Here is a 21,281-nt window from a genome sequence, read left to right as displayed (position 1 = left end):
AATTTTAAATTTAATGCACACTTTTCTGGGGGGTTTCCCATTCACTGCAGGGAAGATAACACCATAATTAGAGACTGAAACAATGGGAGCTCTGCTTTCTGTGGCGTAACGTAACTGGAAGCCCATTTGCAGCTACACTTCAGCTAGGTTCCAAAGAGGCTTGAGACATGGGAGCCACAGTGTTTACTGCCATCACGGAGATGGAGCTGGTTCGTCAGTAATGTCTTTTTGTTGCATAATATCTTTCTGTGTGACCATATTTTATGTTCTTGGACCTCTGCTCCCCTGAAATTCCTTTCAGCAGCTAATGAATGGGTTGATATGAGCCATAAACCATATGCTATAACTCCAGTGTTATCCACGGGAGTTCTTATCAGTCGCCCAGAACAGGCCCCACACCGGTGTCTGTGAGTGTCAGCCCACCGCTCTGCAGGGAAGATTTGTAGCAACGGACACACAGTGCGCTGCTTTGTGTACAGCCAAATCTGCATGAATGTAGAGAAGTCACGCTCTCTGCAAAGTCACATTTCATATCACTTTGCTTTTAATATACAATCCTCATCCAAAGCATATTCTGTCATTTGCTATCACAAGCAAGCTCACTGGCTGAAAGAATTATGAGCTGAAAGGCGACTATCAGAGCTGTCTTCTGTATGAGACAAAGTGTTGAGAGAGTCAGCATGAGTGCAGGGCTGCATTGAAGACTTCCTCCCTCGGGGTGTATTACAGACCCCCCACTGCTAGACATACTCTAGCTGCCAGCACAGTTGCCTTACCCCAATGCAGCAGCTTTAAAAACCCCACGCTGCGTTCACTGCCAACCACCAACCAGTCAAATCAAGGCCTGAGATCCAGTATCCTGGAAATGTGATTTAAAAATTGCCCCTAATTTAGTGCCAGTCTGTTGTGCTCTAGAGACTTCTTTCTTTTTTGTTATGGGTCAAAATAAAAGCTCATTGGATGTAACCTCTCCAAGATCATTTGAATTTTAAAGTGCATTTTGGGAATTTGTTGGGTTGCAGATCCGTTATGCATCATGATCGTTAACCATATGGGCACAAGTGTGCGTAAAGGTACTTAAGTTTTTGCTGCCTTTAGCTGGCAACAGTGGCAGGAGTCTTTCCTTTAAGCTCCCCTTTCCTCGCTCTGCTTCTGAGCATGTGGGTATTTCCATTGCAGTCTAACCAACAAAAAGACCAGTTGCTTTTGGCCTTTGAGCTTCACCAAGGGACATTTAATCATCACAGCTTTACTAACCGCACTTTCAGATTTGCCAGACAATACAACGGGCCCACCAAACCAAGCCCGCTCCCAGGACCTTACACCCAGACACAGAGTTGAATTGGGTTTGTTCTCAGAGACCTGCATAATTATGCATGCCAAAGTGCAAGAGTGGAAGGGCTGTCTACGCTTGACCACCGTCTGAAGCTTGAGCTGTCTGCGAGTACATGCTGGAATATAGGAGCCTAGCATATCACAAGATTGTGCCTTTTGGAGTGAAACTACGAGGACCTGCTGACATGTCTGTCATCCCTGATCTCTCTTTGGGAGATACTGACTGACAGAAACATCACCTCTGCTCCACCTTGCTCTGCGCTTGTGTGCGGAGGTGCAGCCATGTGGGGAAAAAAACGCACGGAGAGTGTCGGGAAGAACATGGCAGCGCTGGCTGTTGCCACGAACATCTGCCGTCCGCAGCCCCACACGACATGGCTGGGTGGCAGCGGGCAAGCCAAAGCTTCCATGTCAGCCAAATTCAGGGCCCCTACAGTAGGTTAGAGCTGTTCGACTTAGGCTGGATAAGAAAGATGGAAAAAGAGGGCTTGTTTTCCCCCTCACTCTGCCAGGCCCTTTTTATAACATGGACACTCCTGCTGTGCATCATCAAGTCTGGTTAGTTTTGTGGAGGTGGCTCTCTCAGTAGACTGATGACTGGCCTGACAGCCCAACTCCGGGCTCAGCTATAAGCCTGTGAGGAACAATATGATTTAACACCATCTCTCTCTGCACAGCGAGGATTCGTGTCAATAAATGAAGTGATTACACATGTTGCTGTGAGCCAGTGGAGCAAGTTGACAGAATCTGACACGGAGCTTCAAGTGTCCATGATCAAATCAGTGGGTTCCCCATCCAGACCACAGCTGAGGGACTTCCTTCTGCCAAGCATGTGCTATTAGATGACAAGGGACACTCGGTGACTCATGTCTTGACTTCAAAAGCACTTGGCGTGCAAACCGCGTACAACTGAAGTGCAAAATCAGATGAAAAAGAAAAAAGAAAAGTGAAGCAGTGACATTGTAACAGTGGTGAAGCACTGACGAAATCTCTTCAAAACTGAGCATCCTCAGCCACTGCCCCCCACCACACACACACACACACTTTCCAGTGTTCATCATATAAGTCACAGCCAGAACCAGGCTGGGAGATAATGATGATAATAAGTTTAAGTCACAGGAACACCGGGCCTTCTCTGGGATCTGATGACCTCATTATTTCTCATTAGTTTCCCTGTGGCACCTAGATGAAGACTTTAAAGGTGGTCCAGAGGTTAATCCCGCTGGGAGAGTGAACCCACTCCCCTGTATCTGTTTCTGGAGCTGCTGGACTAGCCTTCTCACTGCTGAGCTGGTCGGTGGTCAGTATAGGGGCTTCTCCGGTGCCTCAGATAGCCCACGCTGTTCCAGATAGCCTTTTGGCTGATAGCTGGACTCTGAATGTCTGTCACAGGGATTCCCTTCCTAACCTGCCCCTCATGCCGATGACCTCTGACCCTCCGGCTTTGCCTACTTTCATTTCTAACTCCCATGCAGTTGCATTGATGTTGTCGTCCACCTCATCCATTTCCCAGCATGACATCATTGCTTATCTGCTATTTAGAAAACTAGATACCCGGGTGTTTGAGCCTTTGCCTGGCTACATCTGAAAAACTGAAACCAAGAGTGATGTTTTAATCAAAAACCTTGTCAAGTGCTTATGCTGCTTCTGCAAGGACATAAACCTCCGCACATCTGGGTTGCTCATATTTACTGTCAATAACCAAGGATTGCACAACAGCCCCAGTGCTTCAGAGTGCTGCCAGATGTTCTTGTTCTCCCGCTCCCTCTTTTATTTTTTGGTCCAAAAGCTAAAAGTCTCTCAGGTGATGACAGGCCTGGGAAGTGTGAGGGGTAAAAAGACAGCTTTGTGCTTTCCAATTAGCGCTGTGATTTATTTGCTCGCTCCCTGTATTGGGCTTGTTTTGTATCAGACCCAAGCGTTGCTGATTTAACTTCCTTATCCAGACAGAGGCAGGATACTTAAAAAGAACAGCAGAGTGCATTTATAACAGAACCGCTTGGCCTGGTCAACGCCAGAAAATCCGTAATGAAACTAGAAAATATGTAGATGAATAATAATAATAATACAATAATATCAGATGATTGAATTATTAAAGCAAAAGCGATGTGTGAAAGCAGGAAATAGCTCAAGGAGCGAGTGATTGATGATGAGTCCACCTTCATTTTTCAGAATGTGGAGTGCAGCTTTATTGTGGAATCGCATTTATAACTAGCCTTATCTTATTGGTATGTGTGTGTTTGTGCATATGTGTGTGTGTGTGTGTGTCCATGGTTTGTTTAGACTGGTCGGGAAAGCGTGAGACCAGAGTGAGTGGGCAGAGGCCATACTTTAGGGTTCAAAGTGGAGCGGGAGGGACCCCCTTGTTTTGGAGGAATGTCGAGGAGGAGGCCTGATGGTTAGCTGAAGATGGTGTAATTAAGGGGTGTGATTGTGAGAACCTTCCCATCTCTGGGCCCTGCAAGGGTCACAGATAAAAGAGCAGCCCTCAGCCTCCACCACTAACACGTGAGAGAAAAAGCATGTAAGCTTATGCATCCTCATACAGGACACAATCAGCAGAGCAGACGACACCCTACACAAGAACCCAGCCTTCCAGTCTGAGGTGGATGGTGCCTGCAGGTTAAAGGTTTGGTTCACTCTGAATTTACTGGGCAAAAGAGCCACATAATGTTTCTGAGTAGCAACATAAATTAGACAGCCCCGGGGAGGCTCCTACTAATCATGTGGGCCTGTGTGTCGCCCCGTTGGTGTGGTTGTTGTAATTTCGCCCTGCCTGATGTGTTATTTGCAGAGAGCTTGATGACACATTGCCGTTGCCTTTCTTTGCAAGCGCGGCACAGGGTGTCATGTGCAGCACCAGGGTGTGGCGTGGGAGGATAAGTGCGCTGTTGGTTTTGCTGACTAAAGGATTCAGCATTTATTTAGCTGTGCAATAGAAAATCTTGTCGTCCCCGTCCCACCTTCCACTCCAAAAATAAAAACAAAAAACGCACTGCCACCCTTTCATATTGTAGCCAAAGCATCCACACAGAGTCGTCCGCTTTTGTGATCAAGAGCCACTATTCGCCGTTTAATGAAAACCCGAGTTCCGAATGATCTTTAGCTATGGAAACGCACGCGGATCGGAAGCGTGTGAAGTGATACGACAGCATATTAAGGACTCAGAGGTTCAGAGCTCCGGCGGGATGTGTTCTTCCTGTTTCAGCACGAGCATTAGTTGAAAACATGTGCGCTCATGTGCTGGATGTCAGTTCATCCTGTTGAAAGAGGTCAGCGTGACATAATTCCTCACCGGCTCTGCTGCTGCGTTTTCACACTGTTTGCTCGCTCACTGCGCAACAAGAACACGAAGGTGAAAACACATTGATGTCAGGGAAAACAAGTCCTATGATATAGACTAGAGCTCCGTAGAGAAATGAATCACAAAGCATTATCGACTTTTTCTTTTTTTTGTGGGAGAGACAGTATAATTCCTTCAAGGCCTCCCCCTTTCCCCAAAACCCCTTAGCTCTCGATCAGCTCCAGATGAGAGGCTTGCTGATGACTCTCCCTCTTTCTTTGCTTCTCCCTCCAGGGTGCAGGATAGAGAACTGCGAGTCCTGCTTCAGTAAAGACTTCTGCACCAAGTGCAAATCGGGTTTTTACCTACACAAAGGGCGCTGCTTTGATAAGTGCCCCGAGGGCTTTGCCCCGCTGGAAGATACCATGGAGTGTGGAGGTATGTGAAGCGAAACAAATATGTAGAAAAAAATGGAAATGCCTCCTTCTCTTTTACACCTTTCTTTATCTGTAAACAGTATTCTATAACTTCTCAGTGTGAGTTGCTTATTAAAGAAAAAACAATGGGACCACACACAAAGAAGTTATGGCATCCAAGTAAAAGCTCCTTCAGCTTGCATTAATCTTGACCCCGGGGTATCTGTGTTGACCCCTAATAGCGCTGTGGTTTCACGGCACATCACTTTTTTCTGTCTTTCTCTGCAGAGGGCTGCGAGGTGGGTCAGTGGAGCGAATGGGGAGCCTGCACCAGGAGAAACAAAACCTGTGGCTTTAAGTGGGGTCTGGAGACCCGAACGCGGCACATTGTAAAGAAACCACCCAAGGACACAATACCCTGTCCCACCATCGCCGAGTCCAGGATGTGCAAAATGGCCAAGCGGCACTGCAGGAACGGTGAGGAAGTTACACAGCCATGTGTTGCTTTTTGTGTATGAGAAAGGCTTTCTGTCAGTCAGTCCCGATTTTATCCACACTCACTTTAAGGTTTGCTCTACTCGGGCCAATATTAAAGAAAACAGTGCACTTATCCCAAAGGAGAATTCTTCCCATCCTGTCAGAGTTCCACCTGTCTCATGTAACTCCTGTACCTGTGTTTTCAGAATCTGTTTTTTTTTTGAGGTGTGCCGTCACATTTCCTTGCGTGAAATATCACAGTTTTTCCATGGCGGCCATAAGATAGCCTGCTCTTTTTCTTGGGTATATTTCCTCGCCCCTCTCTTCCATCTCCTCAGTGGAACTCTTCAAAGTACAAACTGCAGGTTTCCTCAATGGCCGTCTCTGTTTCCTCCCGTCAACTTGAGAGATATTTGCGGTGCGTGCTGCATGCATGTCAGGCCATTAAATGAGAAGTCAAATCTGGAAATTCTCAGTGTGCAAATAGAGCTAAAGGAAATATTTTTTTTTCAAAAAGTAAACCATTTTCTCTTAGATGGTCCAAACACACCATTTGGGGTGACGGCCTCAGTTAGTAGTGCTTTTAAAATAAATGTCTTTTCCCTTAATGTGCTTTTACGTCTCTCATAAACTTTGGATTAGAATAGGCCAAGTGTAAATATTTAATTCACCAAATAGTGGCAGATATCATTCAGCCTGTCAAAACAGTGTTTAACAGAAAGAGGAAAATATTCTAACCTTGAGGATTTTTCTCCATTTTTGGCCTAGACCGTTGAATGGGAGGGTCATTTAGCGAAGTGGTGAAAGAGTAAATAAACTTGAAATAAACCCTGATAGTTTCTCATATTTCAGCAGTACCGAGGCGGTTGCTGCTGTCTGGGTTGGAAACTGTGATTCCATGGCACATTTAGTTCCTAAAGCACTCTGCTGTTTGTCAGGGAAATTCTTCCCAACCCCCACGCACCTCTTCATGACTTTGCCATGCCTGCTTGACCTTTTCCAAGAAATTTTATGACCTCCTTTAATTAAAATGTGGCATTTTTGTACATGGTTACTGTCGTCAGTTATCTCAAGCATGAAGTCAGTGATGGAGAGTTGTTAATTATGAGCGGAGTGCGTAGCAGAAGCTTTTTTCCCCCCTTTGGATTCTTTAAAAACTCGACACCAGACTTGCCCATGTCCATCTTAGTTACTGCTCCCTGATGATCCAGTCTTTGTAAACCTCTCAGTACAGTTCCCTTTCCAGTGACTTGAGTTACATCTCTAGTGGTTACAAAACGTGTGTTAAAGTGTCACTGTGTGTGCATCTTGGGGCTCTCTGGGCTTGTGAAGTGCTGCGGTGGCCCGTTAAATAAAGGCAAATTTCAGACTTAGGCATGTGTTGTTAATTCCTCACTGCTTGTGAAAAATCCCTTCTTGGCAAAGGCCGGTGAAATGCAACACTCTACAATTCAAATAAATACAATGTGAAAATGGAAGCTGCTGAAGTAAATGGGAGGAGAAGTAGTGCACACATCTAGAACTGTTGCCTGGGAGCTCAGCCGACAGACGCCGGCAAATAATCACGTCCGTGAGTGAAATCCAAGCAGCGACATCCGGGACTGAAAAAGAAGGCGGAAACTGCAGTTTTTTAAGTGTCCACTTGAGGGGGGCTCCAAATACAGCTCAGTCCACATAGCTTCCCATGTTAAAATAGCTAACATTACAGGCGTAAAAAGAGAATTTTTACTGCCAAACATCTTCGGACTGTTTCAGCTAACGCTTTTAAACTGCATCAGTGCTTAAAGTTAAGGGCACGGCCACATTCACCAGTGCTGGCAGAGGATGCTTGAAATTGATTCAATCACTGAACTTGGACCTTTAGAGAGTTTATGGTGCCTGTTCTTCTTGGCCTGATTTTAATGCAATTATCTGAGAAAATACATTGCTCAGAAAATGATACTCGATCATCAAAGTGTAACAAAAAGTCTGTTAATGATCATTGATATAAATCTGTACAGTAAAGAAGCATAAAGAATTTTGAAATCATTTCACCTTGCTTGAATACAGATGGTGACAACAGTCCATTGTTCTCTCCATTCTTCAGACTAATTTTCTTAAGTTCTTCTTTTTGTTGGCATCCTTATCACTACTGGTGGCGTGAGACAATACCTCCAGTACATTCAGTTAGCACAGGTAGTCCAGCTCCTTCAGGACAACACATTGTATATGTGCTGCTGCAAGAAGATTTGCTGTCTTTCAGCAGTCTCTAAATTTTGGAGGATGCAGAAAGAAAGCTGCACAGGGCATCGATCAAAAACAGGACCAGTATCTGTTCTCTTGTTCTCAAGTGGAGGGCTGCCAGAGCCCAACAAAATGACTTCCAGTGTGTCCTGGGCTACTCATGTACAGGGGGGCGTGATGTCCTTCAGTGGGACCTGTGCTGTCAGTTTAGCACCATGTAGCTCAATTGGCATTCACCAAAGAATACCAGAATTGGTCACAGGTCCCACTAAAGGATGTCTCTGACAGTTTAGTCAGAAACATGCACATGATAAACCTTGCAATGCAGGAATCAATGTTTTATTTATACGTAAAGCACATAGACATCAGCACAGGATTGTATAACTGCACATTGTAAAGATGCTATGGATTAAATGGAGACAGAAAATAATAGGAAGCATGTATCTATATGCTATTTATGGATGCATTTCAACACAGCCACGTATTTAAATTACACTGGACGTCACAGACAGATCCCTGTCTCCCAGCTCAGGCAGGGCACAAACAGACGCTACACGAGCGATCTTCGTTCCCTTTCTGTGTCTGCAGAGATTTAATCCCACTGTAAAATGTGCACAAGAGGAAAAAGTAAAGCCCAGATAAAGTGAAGAGGTGAGTTTTCACATTGAACATGACGCACCGTCTGATGTCTTCAGTGCGTGTTGCCGATCAGTGTAAACACCGTATATCATTCGCACTGCTGGGATCCATTTGGGCCAGTGTTTGCTAGGAAAGCAGGATCCTGATTACGCAGGTTTGTGGCGCACGGACAGACAAAACATGCGGTGAAGGGTTCTGTTAAAGAAAACGCTATTGCAGCATTACAACTGTACTGCATACATGACAACACATAGAATGAGTAGACAGATAATTAGTGTATATTTTCAGCATCCGGAGCCACGTTGTTTAGCCAGGAACATTTTGGTTGTCGTTCACGTAGTTCTCCAAACTTACAAGAAATAACAGTGAAATCCTGTCATTTCCAGGTGGGAATGACGGAAAAAAGTTGCAAAAATAACCTACATTTGGACCACCATGGCAACGCATTGTACCTTTGAGATGGTAAAATGCTCTTATAGCCCCTGGATCCCTGGAGCATTGCTCTGACCAGGCTAGAAACAATAAAGAGACATTATTAATAGCAGCTCTGACACTATCAGCACTGGCTTCCTCCCATTCCCTGACTTGTGTGTTGATGGGAATAGAGGATAGGTGATGTCTTTAAGGAATTCCCTACAGAGATTTCCCAGCAGCCCCCTGTCATCAGATTCACTGGTTTACAAGCAGATGTGTGCGATGAGTTTGATGCCCATTTGAAGTTCATTTTCCTTCTGCCTATCAAACCATCTTTGGAGTTGCCTCAGCTTTCTCTCTTTCCCCAGTCATGTTACTGTAATCTTTGAACAATGGCTGCTTCGGCGATGGCAGTGACATTAAATGTTGTGTAAACAACATAAAGTATTAAAGCCTTCAAAACTCTTATCCCCGATTTGGCATTTAAGAGGGAGTAAAATCCAACACAAATGGCCCATTGTAATTCGGGCTCATGTCCAACCGTTTCTGCAAATCAGCTCTCAGAGCTGTATTTCCATAGGTGTTTATTAGGTTTCTAGGTAAAGGTAGATATTTGCGGCCAAGGCCAAAGTTAAGCGAACAAGCACAAAAAATTTACAATATGAAATTATGAAATAGTAAAAATTTACAGCTTTGCAAATATTTGGAAGTGATAACCAAAAGACATTTAGGATCTGGCTTTTTAGAACAATGTGCTTCAGTGTACAGTTACGCTTCTACGACTGCTACTCTGAGCCCGTGAAGACTCGCAGGCACATCGCTGACCTCATGGAAAGAAAAAGAGAGGAACAGAAAGAGGCAGAGAGAGGAAGACTAAGAGAGAAGGAGCATATAATGATTATCTTTGGCCATTGGATTATGTACCTGCACTTGGGAGAGCTGCAGGCCTTAGTGAGAGTATTGATCTCTCGTATGTGTAACCAGAGAAACCCTTTCTGCTGTAGGGCTCAGCTGAGGCCAAGCCCTCCATCCCATCAGTCATTTAAGTGCTTGGATCCAGCCACCACTAATACTGCCTGTCATAACTTAACTGTGCAGTTTATGTTTATACTGTAACTGTGATAACTACTTCTTCTGCTCCTGCTGCTCAGTCCATTCCCAATGCCATCAATTTGAACCTTGAGGGTTGTTTTTTTTTAATACATTCTGAGGCAGGGGTGTAGAAGAGGATAAACCCACTTAGAATCAGTGTATCACCTCATCACTCCTCTGCAGTGTGACATCTCTAGGCCTTTGAGGTCCTTTGTCTCCATTTAAGCCATTGGACGTGACAGAGCAGTGGCACACTACCAACAGTCTGATGTACGAGACTAAAAGGAACGCAGATCCGCCCTGGATAGACCAGACTCCAGGAAGATTTGGTTGACTGGTGGGATTTTATGCCAGGTTCTGTCTGAACCCAGTCTGGTTCTGCGGTGAATCCACAGTACTGCGGACCCCCCTAGTCCTCACCGTCTGCGAACCATCTGCTCGAAAGTCTCTGCTCCTGTAAAATGATGCACAGAGGGATGGTGATTGCCTTAAATCCAATCTGGAGGAAGCTCAGCTCAGCCTGCTTTGTCTGTGGCAAACACCGCTCACGACCCCAAACAATTCTGGATTCTGCCAGCGCTCGCATTTAAGCGAGCAGTTTATATGTATGCCTATGAGCGTGTGAGACACAATTTTGGTGTTTATACTCACCGAGCCAAGGGGTTTAAGCTCTGGCGAAAGATGCCACTCACTTCTGAGTATTTGAGTTACGCACTCAGCATGATCACATCTGAGTCTGGCCTGTGTTTGGCTTGGAAACCCGACATCCAAACACATTTCTGTGTGTGTTTTTGTCGGATGTAGCCTTCGACTATGAGGCCAGTTTTTTTTTTTCCTGTTTTTTTTTTTTTGCTTCTAAAACAGATGCACACTTTCAACTTGAGCCTAATTGATGGAGCGTGGTCTTCTCGGCTCAGCAGAAAAGCTCACAGCGCAGTGGGTCCAAGCCAAACAACGACAGAGCTCTGCTCGAGACACCGCTCTAAACTCTACCCAAAGCTCTCAACAGTAAAGGTTTGCACTCCTCTCCCTTTGTGTACTTATCTCATTATTCCAATTAATGTTCGCCGGGTGTGCGCTACAGGAAGTCAGTGGAGCTGGTGCACAGATGACAAGTTTCGCTCTGATTTCTACCGCACTACAATGGCAGGTGGTGATTAATGGCGATCTCTGGCCCGGGTAACATCACGGACAATCTGGATCAGTTCTTCCCGCCAGCGGGAGTGGAGTGAGGAGCGCTTTCCCAGGACAGAAGGAGAGCCCTAATTGGCAGCCACCCTGTCATAGTGATTATTTGTGCCTCTCAGTGCAGCCTGTTGTGACTGATGGAGCCACGGCTTAATCTACATTTAATAAGGCTGCTCCATAGGGGCTGACACAGTAGCTGGTGAGGGGGCCTCAGGAGCACTCTGCCTCCTTTGGAAAGCATTGATGGTTTGGCTGCGGTCACATGGGCTTGAGTTGGTGTCTGACTGTGATGACGCCCACCTGCCACCACCACCCACTGCACAAACACTCATCAATCATTGATTTAATTAAATTCTTACCAAATCTGGGGCAGACGAAAGACGAGAAAAAAAAAAAGCGAATTAATTTAAACATGACAAATTCCATGTGTTGCACACATTGCTGTGGCTCTGTAAAACTGAGGTGAGCGTGTTTTGGAAGTTTTGCGCTGTGCTGGAGTGAATAAGAGCGTGGGTGAAGAGGACAGACACATCAACCTGTCACTGCCTTGGCCAGGTCTCCGGCATCTCAGTGCCAATGGCAGTTACGGTCACCACCACGGTCACACGCACAAATTAACACTTCATCTATCACGTGTGCGCATTTGTGCCATGATTTTCTCCCCATCTCTCCGCTTGTGTTTCATATCTCCCTAAAATTGATTGTCTAGGCTCTTGTCTGGACAGACCATCAACACGTGCTTTATGCCGATGGTCTCAAACCGAACCTTTGGGTTTGTTTTTCTGGCCTCTCGTGGTGGTGTTAAATCTTCCACTGCAGGAGAAAGTCATTACCGGTAGTCTTCTTAGAGACTTCTCTTCCCTGGGTACATTCCTTATAGGGCATGTGGGGGTGATGCTGGAACCCTGCGGGGAAACAGGGGTGTCTCTGATTAACTTCCCACTAAGTGTCCCTGCTCTTTGACCAAAATAAATATGGCTGCTGTCATTTTGTCTGCAACTGTCTTCAGAGAGCAATATTTGAAACACCCATGATCCTGCTGGCTTTTATATGGAGAATCCATCGTCATACCACAGGCATGAACCATAAACATGTGGAGGCCTTTCAAAGACCGGGGGGATGGAGGGAGGGGAGGGCGTTGGAAGAGGAGGGGTCAGTGGCACTCACTGGGGCTCCGTGCTCCACATTATTGTCATCTGGTCTTTTCCAAGCAGGAAGAAAGAGGAGGGGTGTGAGGGTTTTTTGTTGTTTTTTTTCACACTCTTTGGCCCAGTTAAGTTGTGGTTTTGCTGAACTGCCTTTTGTAGACTCGTGTACGCACATTAGATACAGACGTCCTCTTATTTGTTTGACTGGGCTTATTGAAATGTGCATTACTGCTGTCCTTATTCCCATTGATGCGAGCTAGCTGATGGCGACAGCCAAAAGTTGATGCTTGCGCTCACCCGTGACTGCAGACAGCATTTCACTGCAATCACACTGTTTTCAGAGAGGAACTCTGTCGGGGACGAGGGGACGCTGCGTCGGTTGCGCGGCTTCCGTTGTCGTCTTCCGTTGTCGTCTTCTGGCTGAGGAAATGAGGCATATGGGCCGACATCAACAACCCCATCAAAAACAGACGTACACAAACAAACAAAGTGGCAGCAAACTGGTGGGGGGAGAGAAGGAGGTGGTAGAAGAGGGGGAGGAGGGGAAATGTTCTACAGTAGTGGAATGTTTTCATGTTCTCATGCCCCCCCCCCCCCCCCCGTTGTGCAGTGTATGGGCTGATATTACCCATGAAACGGTCATGACCATAAAACGACCAACGACCCCTTGATTGGTGCCGTTACACCCTGTGATTTTTTTTTTTATTATTATTTTTTTAACTGCAGACAAGACAGTCTTTACAAGGATAGATGGAAACAGCTTCTGATTTGATCTTTGAAGTTGTGATGGATCATATATGTAGCACTCCTTGGCCTTTTGTAAAATATGTGACTATATGGAACCTGTTTGCCCTCTAAAAAAATGTTTATTGAAGTTCATTGCTATGTATTTGGAGGTTACTATGGTTTTAGAGGCTTTTCCAGCATGAAATTATAGGAGTATAAGAGTCAACTCTGTTATTTATTGTAATTTCTTAAAGCTGAAACAAGGCAAAATGTAAAGCCATCATTTCTTCTCCAGTCTGAAAATATGAAGCACCCATAGCTTGAAGCAGGCCCGTGTTGGGGTTTGTCACCTCATATTTAAATAACCCGAACTGGTCAAACAGTGATCTGTCTGATCGCGCCCCATCCCTGCAACGCCTCTCTGTCTGCCAGACCTCTAGTCCGCCGCTGCTGCCAGCTCTCCTGTGGGGCCCACGAACGCTTTCATCTCCACATCCACAACACGCCAGACAGATGAGGATGCGTATGCACACGTGCGCACACCCGTTTACACCGCCCGAGTGTGAGAAACGTGTAATAGACACCGATAAACAGTAAAACAGACCTCACAGGCAGAACAAGTCACCGCATTATCTACTCTTTCCCTCGTCCCTCTTTCCATTCTCTTTTCCTGTCTCGCACTCGAATGACACGCTAGTGCTCGTGTATCACATATCACAGTGCGGGAATAAAGTGCATGCCACGGAGGAGGACGTGTTCACGTGGCGCACATTGTTTTGAAGCGGCACTCTGTGGTCCTCACTCTCTAAGCGGTCTGGCTTGAGGAGAATAGAAGGCAGGCGAGGAGCCGAACGGGACAGCCTGAAAACATCTGGTCCACAGTTGCACTGGCTCAGCCTCCAAGAACCCCTCTCCACTCAGCTCCACTCCACACCACTCAACTCCTCTCCTCCTCTTTCCATCGCCTTCACTTTATTTCTCCATTGCTGCCGAGTGTCTGTATAGAGCCATCACAGCGTTTAATTACAGCTAGTGATTCAGAGAGAGAGGCTGTGGCTTCTGACCCACTCATGTCCATGAACGTGGACCCAGCGCAGAGACATGTAGACACAACAAAGAACAAGTATAGACCTGCTGGCCGTTGGCTGCGTGTATGTCTGGGGTGTTTTTCTATGTGTCTGTGTGAACTAAGTGACAAATACAGGGGGTGCAGACTAAAAGCACAGCCATTACGGTGGTAAGTAGAGGCCAAGCCCAGCGTACCAGCATTGAAGAACACTGCACTCTCATCAGCACACAACTAAAAGCAAAATGCCAGGGTAATGTCACAGGTTAACAATGTCAGCTTAAATGAGTGAATGCAGGATGTTAGTGACCCTGACATGCTCAGACTAAGAACAAAAAACACAAGCACAAAGTAGCTTCCACGAGCCAATCTGAAGTTATTAGCTTCTTACATGCTTTTAGTTTGGAGCGAGTGGCAGGTAGGGTATTTAACTTGATTGATTTTTAGCCACTTGTCCAGGACAGATCTAGCTGTAAGCTAATATAAGCTAATACTGACTAAGTAGTGTCTTATTAAAGTTGCAACAGATGAAAGCTGAACTGAAAATGAATACACAACGTACTTTTCGTGCTTTATTTTTTTGATCTTTGAAGTTTTTTCCGTGGTTTTCCTATTTGCACGGAACTCCTCTATGGCTCCCTTCCATGTTTCGGCCCACTTTTCAACTAATCAGCATTTGGCACATGCGTACGACATCCGCGTCCAGCGACGTGCAGTTGTGATTTTGGAGTACTGCACGCGAGCACGTCTGCGGTGGGTGAAAACCCCCTCTCCGCTTGCTGCCCAAAAGGAAACGGACGCAGACGGACGCATTTGCAGGACCATAAATTACACTTTAAGGTTATTTAAGGTCTTCTCCAGTGTGTCAAAACAGCAATCCTACTGCTTGGATTTCATTTTAAGGGCAAGCAGGGTGGGTGTTGAATGACAATTATGTCTGTGTGACTGAAAAACGTCTTCCTAATCAGTGCTATGCCGTTGGTCAGACGATGGCATGCGCCAAATTTCTTCCCCTCAGATGACTTAGGACATTAAACTAGCACTCCGTGTTGACAGTTTGACCCCAGAGTCCAAAATCGAAAATAAAGATGAACGTGTTTTCTGGTTGTACTCCTGATCTGATTCACCGCCTCCGGGCTTGGACATTTCAGATTATTCCACTGAAAACTGTTGTGTGGTCTCTGGGTCATAGCCAGTGACCCAGATCTCATCATCGGTGATGATCCTTGACATGAAAGTTGGGCCAATTTGACACGTTATTTGAGGTTTGTTCTCAGCTCAAGTTTGAGGTCTAAGGATGGTGAATTTGCTAATGCATACATGCAGATGGTCAGAATGGGACTATCAGTCAGCAACCCAAGTGCAATAGAAGAGCTGGAAAGCTCACAGAGACAATCCTGGTGAGAATAACGGGCAAATTTACATTTTTGATTGCACATAATACATTCTCAGTCCTCTTAGTCTGCTTGTCTGTCACTGAAATTACACAACAGAAATGATCTGGCTGAATTTCTTGAAACTTGGAGAAGTTACAGAAGAGCTTATCCAGACCTCTTTTAGACTGTGTTAGCACACTGGCTTTAGTGGCGCAAAGGGCATTTTCTCAGAGTTTGAATATTCTGTCATGTTAAAAATGGTCCGTTTAGTGCACAGAATATGATAGCGCTCCAAAGAAAATGTCAAGAAATGACTGAATGGGCCATTCAACGAAAGTCAACCTATTCCAGGTACCATATCAAATCCCCTCAAATGTAAATGCTCCTTCTCACTGGGTGGCAAGGTTCAGGACCATGATCCCAGCAGGCCTTGAGACAGTTCTTTCAGATTAGAGAGCGCTTAAGTCTTTCTTTGATTCGATTCCTTTCTCTTGCCCCTGCTGCATCTATGACAGATGCTGGAGTACACAACTCTCTCTCCCTGGTGAGGTGAGACCATGAAACGACCGTTGAAATTGCACTGTAATCACGCACAGCTAAAAACAACAAGAAAATGTCTGCCATATGCCTAAAAGCCCTCTGTTTGTGTTCTTGTGAATTTAAGGGGGATTATTGACAAGGGAGTGAGTGGTGCCTGGATAGAGGAGCTGAGCCGGCAGTGACTCTTATTGCTCGTGTCTGTGATCGGATCTGTCAGAGCCACTCAGCTGTCTGTCTGTCTGGTGTTTGACAAGTGTTTGATGCAGCACAGGCCTTAGAGAGGATCAAGCCCTTCCTGAATTGGCTTTACCTCTCTCCCTGTGCAACAGGAGCTCAGCGAACATCAAACGCATCTCCCCCCTTCCTTCCTTTGTGAACTAATGAACTATTTTTATCAAAAAATATGTGCCGTCTGTGGGATCACCGGAGGAGATTGAACAACAGCACCCTTTGAGAGTTAGGTGAACAATCAAGGAAAACAAAAAAGTGGCTGCCAGCCTTGATTCTCTCATCACTGGCCATTGCACAGGGATTGCACCATGATCCTGATGGCCCCTGTCTATGTTTTTGTGCCTAAGCCCATCTGACTTAGTTTGGCTCCCCGCTTGTTAGGGTCTGGTCCTCTTTTGGGACAGTTGTGCTCCATGTCCAAACATGTGAGGGATTTCCTCCTGAAGTTTCCCAGTAGAGAGAAGGGGTGGGGGATGAAAAGGCTTGTGCAGAATTGAGATGTAAAAAGGGAGTCTTGCTGAACAATTTCTTTCTATATCCTTCCCCATTCCCTTACAGACCTAGAGAGACAGGAGGATGTATTGATTAGAGGAGCATGTGCACTCAAACACATTGGAAAACACTCAATGACACAGTTGACCATAGATGATTAGCTGGCTTGTTAAAAAGGTGATTGTAAGCCAAATTCAATAGCAGATGATACACTTAGAAATAAAGAAAAGAGTCAATAAATACTGTAAGCACAGTAAGCACAAATACAAGATCAGACATTCCTTAAATTACTGTTTATTTTTATGATGGAAGCAATGCTGTTTAGCGTACGCTAGTTAGCTGGTTATGCTATCATGTTTAAGCCTAGAAACACTTGGGATGAATGCTACTTGGCAAACAGGGATACAGAAAGCCCTCTCCACTCTTAATACACCTTATTGTGTGCCCCCTCGTGCGTATGCTAACACCCATTTTATTCCTGTCTATAAAGGAGGCTGGGGAACTGTTACGCAGAGAGATTCTTGCTCAGGCCTTCCAGGCTCACAGGAGGTGGCTGATCCAGGTAAATCCCCCAGCCAGGATGCTTCATTGGGGGTTGACCCCCTGCGTTACATGAGCCCCAGACTCTCAACAAATCCTGGAGATGCAGATTCCCCCCCTCAGACAAATAATAAATGCTCCAAATACTTATATCACCTCCATAGTTTGATCTCCTTTTCTTGCCCAGATCCGTTTAGAGGTGCCCATTTAATTCTGCTGACATGCCTGTTTATGCACAGAGAGGAAGATTGCTGAGGTTCTTTGGAGTGAGTGGTTTTTTTATTGCTTTTGCCTGTGGATTGCAAGTCTGATTAACTGTATCAAGGACAAGGTGGATGGTGTACAAGTGCATGAAACCGAACCGTCAAATAAGATCAAGAGCTACAGCAGCAAGCAGCAGTACATCACTGTAAAGACACAGAAATGTAAACGGCAGTTATATTACACAAGCTTCTGAGAATCTTGTTATCGAGTGTCCAGTAGAATAAATGAATCCATGCTCGATCATGTGTTTGCTGAAAAAGCTTAATTTCATCAGTTCGATGTAAAGCACTTATCGGAAACTAAGATGGATGACTATGATAACTCTGCAGCACATTTCCTGCTTTATATCACCGCATGTGGAAATTATAAGACGGATCAAAGACTCTATAGAGATCTCATCTTAATATAGAAGGCATGGAAATTAAACTGGAGTGCTGTAGCTCTTCCTATCTTTGAGTAAAGACAAACAGAGTTGACATCTGTAATAGCTTACTGTCTAGAATAATGAATTTGCTACTGTACTGTAGATCCCAGCAAGTTCCCCGATCTTTGGATCCATGTTTATATTTTACACTGCTGAACACTGTAGCTCGCTTTAGCTCACTCCCCCATGCGCACAACAAATTCAAAAGCAAATAGACCACGCCAGTGGCAAAGCCTTCAGGAACATTGGTGCAGGGGCCTCCCTTTGATAACTGCTGTGCTTTATATTTTTGTCATCAGAAATGAAACACAACATTAAGCCATTCATTAAAGTCAACTAGAGCTAATTATCCATCATTTACCCAAGAGCCCACGGGCCAGCGCAGCCCCCGTATACTTAGGCCCAGATGTGTCGATGAGTCAGTCGGTAGATAGCAGACCGCAGAGGGGGCTGCTCATTTCTCTCTGGGCCCTGCGGTTTCCAGGGGCATCAGACTCAGCAGGCTGGTCTTAATGCCTGTTCACAGACTGGCTGCTGACGTTACCCTCATGACACCATGAGCCGTGTAAAGCTACCGCAATACAGCAAGGCTCCATTTACCAGAAAGAAAAAGAAAAAAAAAAATCAATGATGATCAGTTATACAGCCCTAATTCAAACAGAAAAATGAAGAGTGAGTATCGTACCTCTCTAGCAGGCACGTCTTCCGAGTTGAGAGGAGGCTGATTCGCATTAGCGGCATGCCTATGTTCAGACAGCCTCTCATTGCTGCAGGGGGCGACAGCGTGCGTACGATCCCTGCTCCCAAGTTGTTACATTTTGGCAACCCCAAGTGGAAGTGGGAAAACCGTAACAGTTTGCAGGATGTCACAGACCAGAAACCAGATTACGTCATGTAATTTAACCCCTGAGACCTAATTTCTCCTTTTCTGTGTCTGGTACGCTCACCAAACGATTAGAAATAATGACTGAACCGCTTTACCACTGAGGATGAGGAAATCTATCCCTGTATCACTGTGTTCGGTTGTCTACTGACGAGGCATCTGCTCAGTGCAGTTTAGAGGAAGCATTTATAGTTTGAGGTTAAGTGTTTGTGCGGTGTATATGACCTGTTGTCCAGTGACGGGATGCTAACTGAGGCAAAGAACCGAGGTGTAGTTTTCAATATCAGCTTTAGACAATTAGCTCTTAAAGGGACTGGTAAGGAACCATCTTGCTCCTGCGTGGGGCTCTTTTCTTCAATCAAGAGTGTTTGTGATACAGTATTAAAGTGAAAGAACATCCTGCTCTTTTAGTGGTTCACTTTAACCTCTTTTGAACTGATGTTCTATCGGTCAACACAACCTGCCAAAATCATGTCTGTTCTTAAGCCCAGTAGCCAGATGAGAAAATAGCATTCTTCTCAAGGTTGTAGATTATACATTTGTTCCACCGTTTTTTTTTTTGTTTTTTTTTTGGTGTGCTCAGTCGTGCAACATTGGGAAACCTTTGTATAAAACCATGGATACATCAGTCAACAGCTCCTGTTGTGGTATTTGGCATCTTTAGCTGACTAGTTAACAGAGCAAACAAAACATCGATCAAATTGATGCATTTCAAAATAATCCTCTTGTATTTAATAAATCCCTGCTACACACTCAGCATGATGAATACACGATGAACACAAATATACACACATTACATTTTGACATAATAGACAGTAATGGTGGTGGTGGCTCATGCCTCTGAGATACAGTAGCTGCTGATTTTCTGTAATAAAAACACCTTCAGCTTTAAACAGGCTACTTCACCCATCCTCTCTTTCTACAAATGAATAAAGATGTGTAGTTTTGAAGGCTTTGCAGTTGTTTGTAAATGGGCCACATAATGTAAAAAATCTAATTCAATTTGTTTATGAATTGGTAAACTAATGTAATTAGCCTCCATCGTAAACAATAGTTAGAAAAGTCATACTTTACTATGATTAGCTAAACATCTTTTAAGATAAATTTCATATGGGCATATACTGTACGCTGGCTCCTATTATATTCATTGGCATGTTATTTCTCTGTCCTGAGTAGTTACCTTAGCTCTAGGATTATCATGTTATGTTGTGCCAGTAAACTGTATCTCAGAAACGTGGGAAATGATACGTGCTCCAATTTTCCAACTTTCAAATCTGGCCTAAGGAATCGATCCACTGTGTGCTTTCTTGTACAGCAGGAAGAACTAATTCCTGACTTTCCAACATTTTGGAATGTTTTAAGTGAGTAAATGTGAAGAAAGATCTCTGGAAGGCAAGATTTGACTTTGGAGTTTCTTTGGAAGATAGTCTAATTTAAGCATCTGTCAAGGTCTCTTGTTAATAACTTGTTTGTGAGTGCTCGAGCCAGCAGCAGTCGTAACCCGGGGGAACAGTTAGTGTATTGGGCAAAGTTGAGCATGACTTTGAACCCTGAGTAGACTGATGGAGGAGAACTTCATTGCTTCTGTAGCCGACCTGTGCAGGTTGCGGCTGCATCTTGCTGGTGTTATCGTTCATCTCCCAAGGGGGAAAAACAAAACTGTCTGTGCTGACCATCGGGCGCATTAATCACCGTGTCAGTCATGCATATTTTGCCAGGACTTCTCTGCTTAGAGACGCTAATCTCCGAGTCCGGTTTTCGCTTTAACTTACTGTCAGTGAAATAAGGCATCAAAGAGCAGAGCAGAGAGCTAACCTGCTTTTTAAAATCTCTGCGCTTATCCTCTGCCGTGGTCATGGATGAGAAAATAATGAGCGACCTAATCCCAACATTAGCTTTTTAAATCGGAATGCGTATGTTTTAAATCATTCTCTGCCAGCAGCGTGGTGATAGTAAGCAGAGCATGGGGTGAAAGGGAAGGAGGACGGAACGAAAGTGAATGAAAGAGTGTGATCCAGAATAACCTTGTTAGGGCTAAGTGACGCTGTGCAGAGGGCCTTTTGTCAGTTGGCTGGCAAGATGAGCATCTTGTAAATGATTGTCCTCTCTGTCAAGGGGCTGATTTCTTTTTTCCTACTATCTGACTTCTGTGTCTCTGCCACAGTACTTCAAATACTGGAGCTTTTTCTCCTTTCGCATCTGTATCTGTTACAAACTGTGGCCTCTTTTTATACATAATTTCATCCTGTAGCACGCTCTCCTTGTTTTCCAATGTCAAATCACCCTTCTGCAGCGTTTCCCCCACAGGCGGACACAAACAGCACAAAGCGCCATTAAAAGTTTTGGCTTACCTATCAGGCCCACGCCTTAATGAACCACGGGTCAGCTGAGGTCACATGGCTATGTCCCACCTATAAATCAACTGCAAACTGAGTTCAGTGGCAATATAGGGCAGTGTCAGTCCGTAACCTTTTCCCAGACAGAGGAGTTGTCGGTGTGTGAGTACTGGCTGGCTGCAGATCCT

At 45.0% G+C, this 21,281-nt stretch overlaps 1 protein-coding gene across 2 annotated transcripts in view; it reads left to right on the top strand.

The window, feature by feature from the left end:
* rspo2 (R-spondin 2) overlaps nt 1-21,281 on the top strand; it is a 60,462-nt gene that overhangs the window by 30,496 nt on the left and 8,685 nt on the right. For both annotated transcript variants that reach the window (XM_082550572.1, XM_082550571.1), the window contains exons 4-5: nt 4,913-5,056; nt 5,323-5,511. In XM_082550572.1, coding sequence (XP_082406698.1) covers nt 4,913-5,056; nt 5,323-5,511 — 333 coding nt within the window. The remainder of the gene's footprint in view (nt 1-4,912; nt 5,057-5,322; nt 5,512-21,281) is intronic.

Source organism: Aulonocara stuartgranti, assembly GCF_965226115.1.
Source record: "Aulonocara stuartgranti genome assembly, chromosome: 11".
Classification (NCBI taxonomy): Eukaryota; Metazoa; Chordata; class Actinopteri; order Cichliformes; family Cichlidae; genus Aulonocara; species Aulonocara stuartgranti.
Note: the sequence above shows the minus strand (reverse complement) of the source record. Positions and strands in the feature narration are given on the sequence as shown.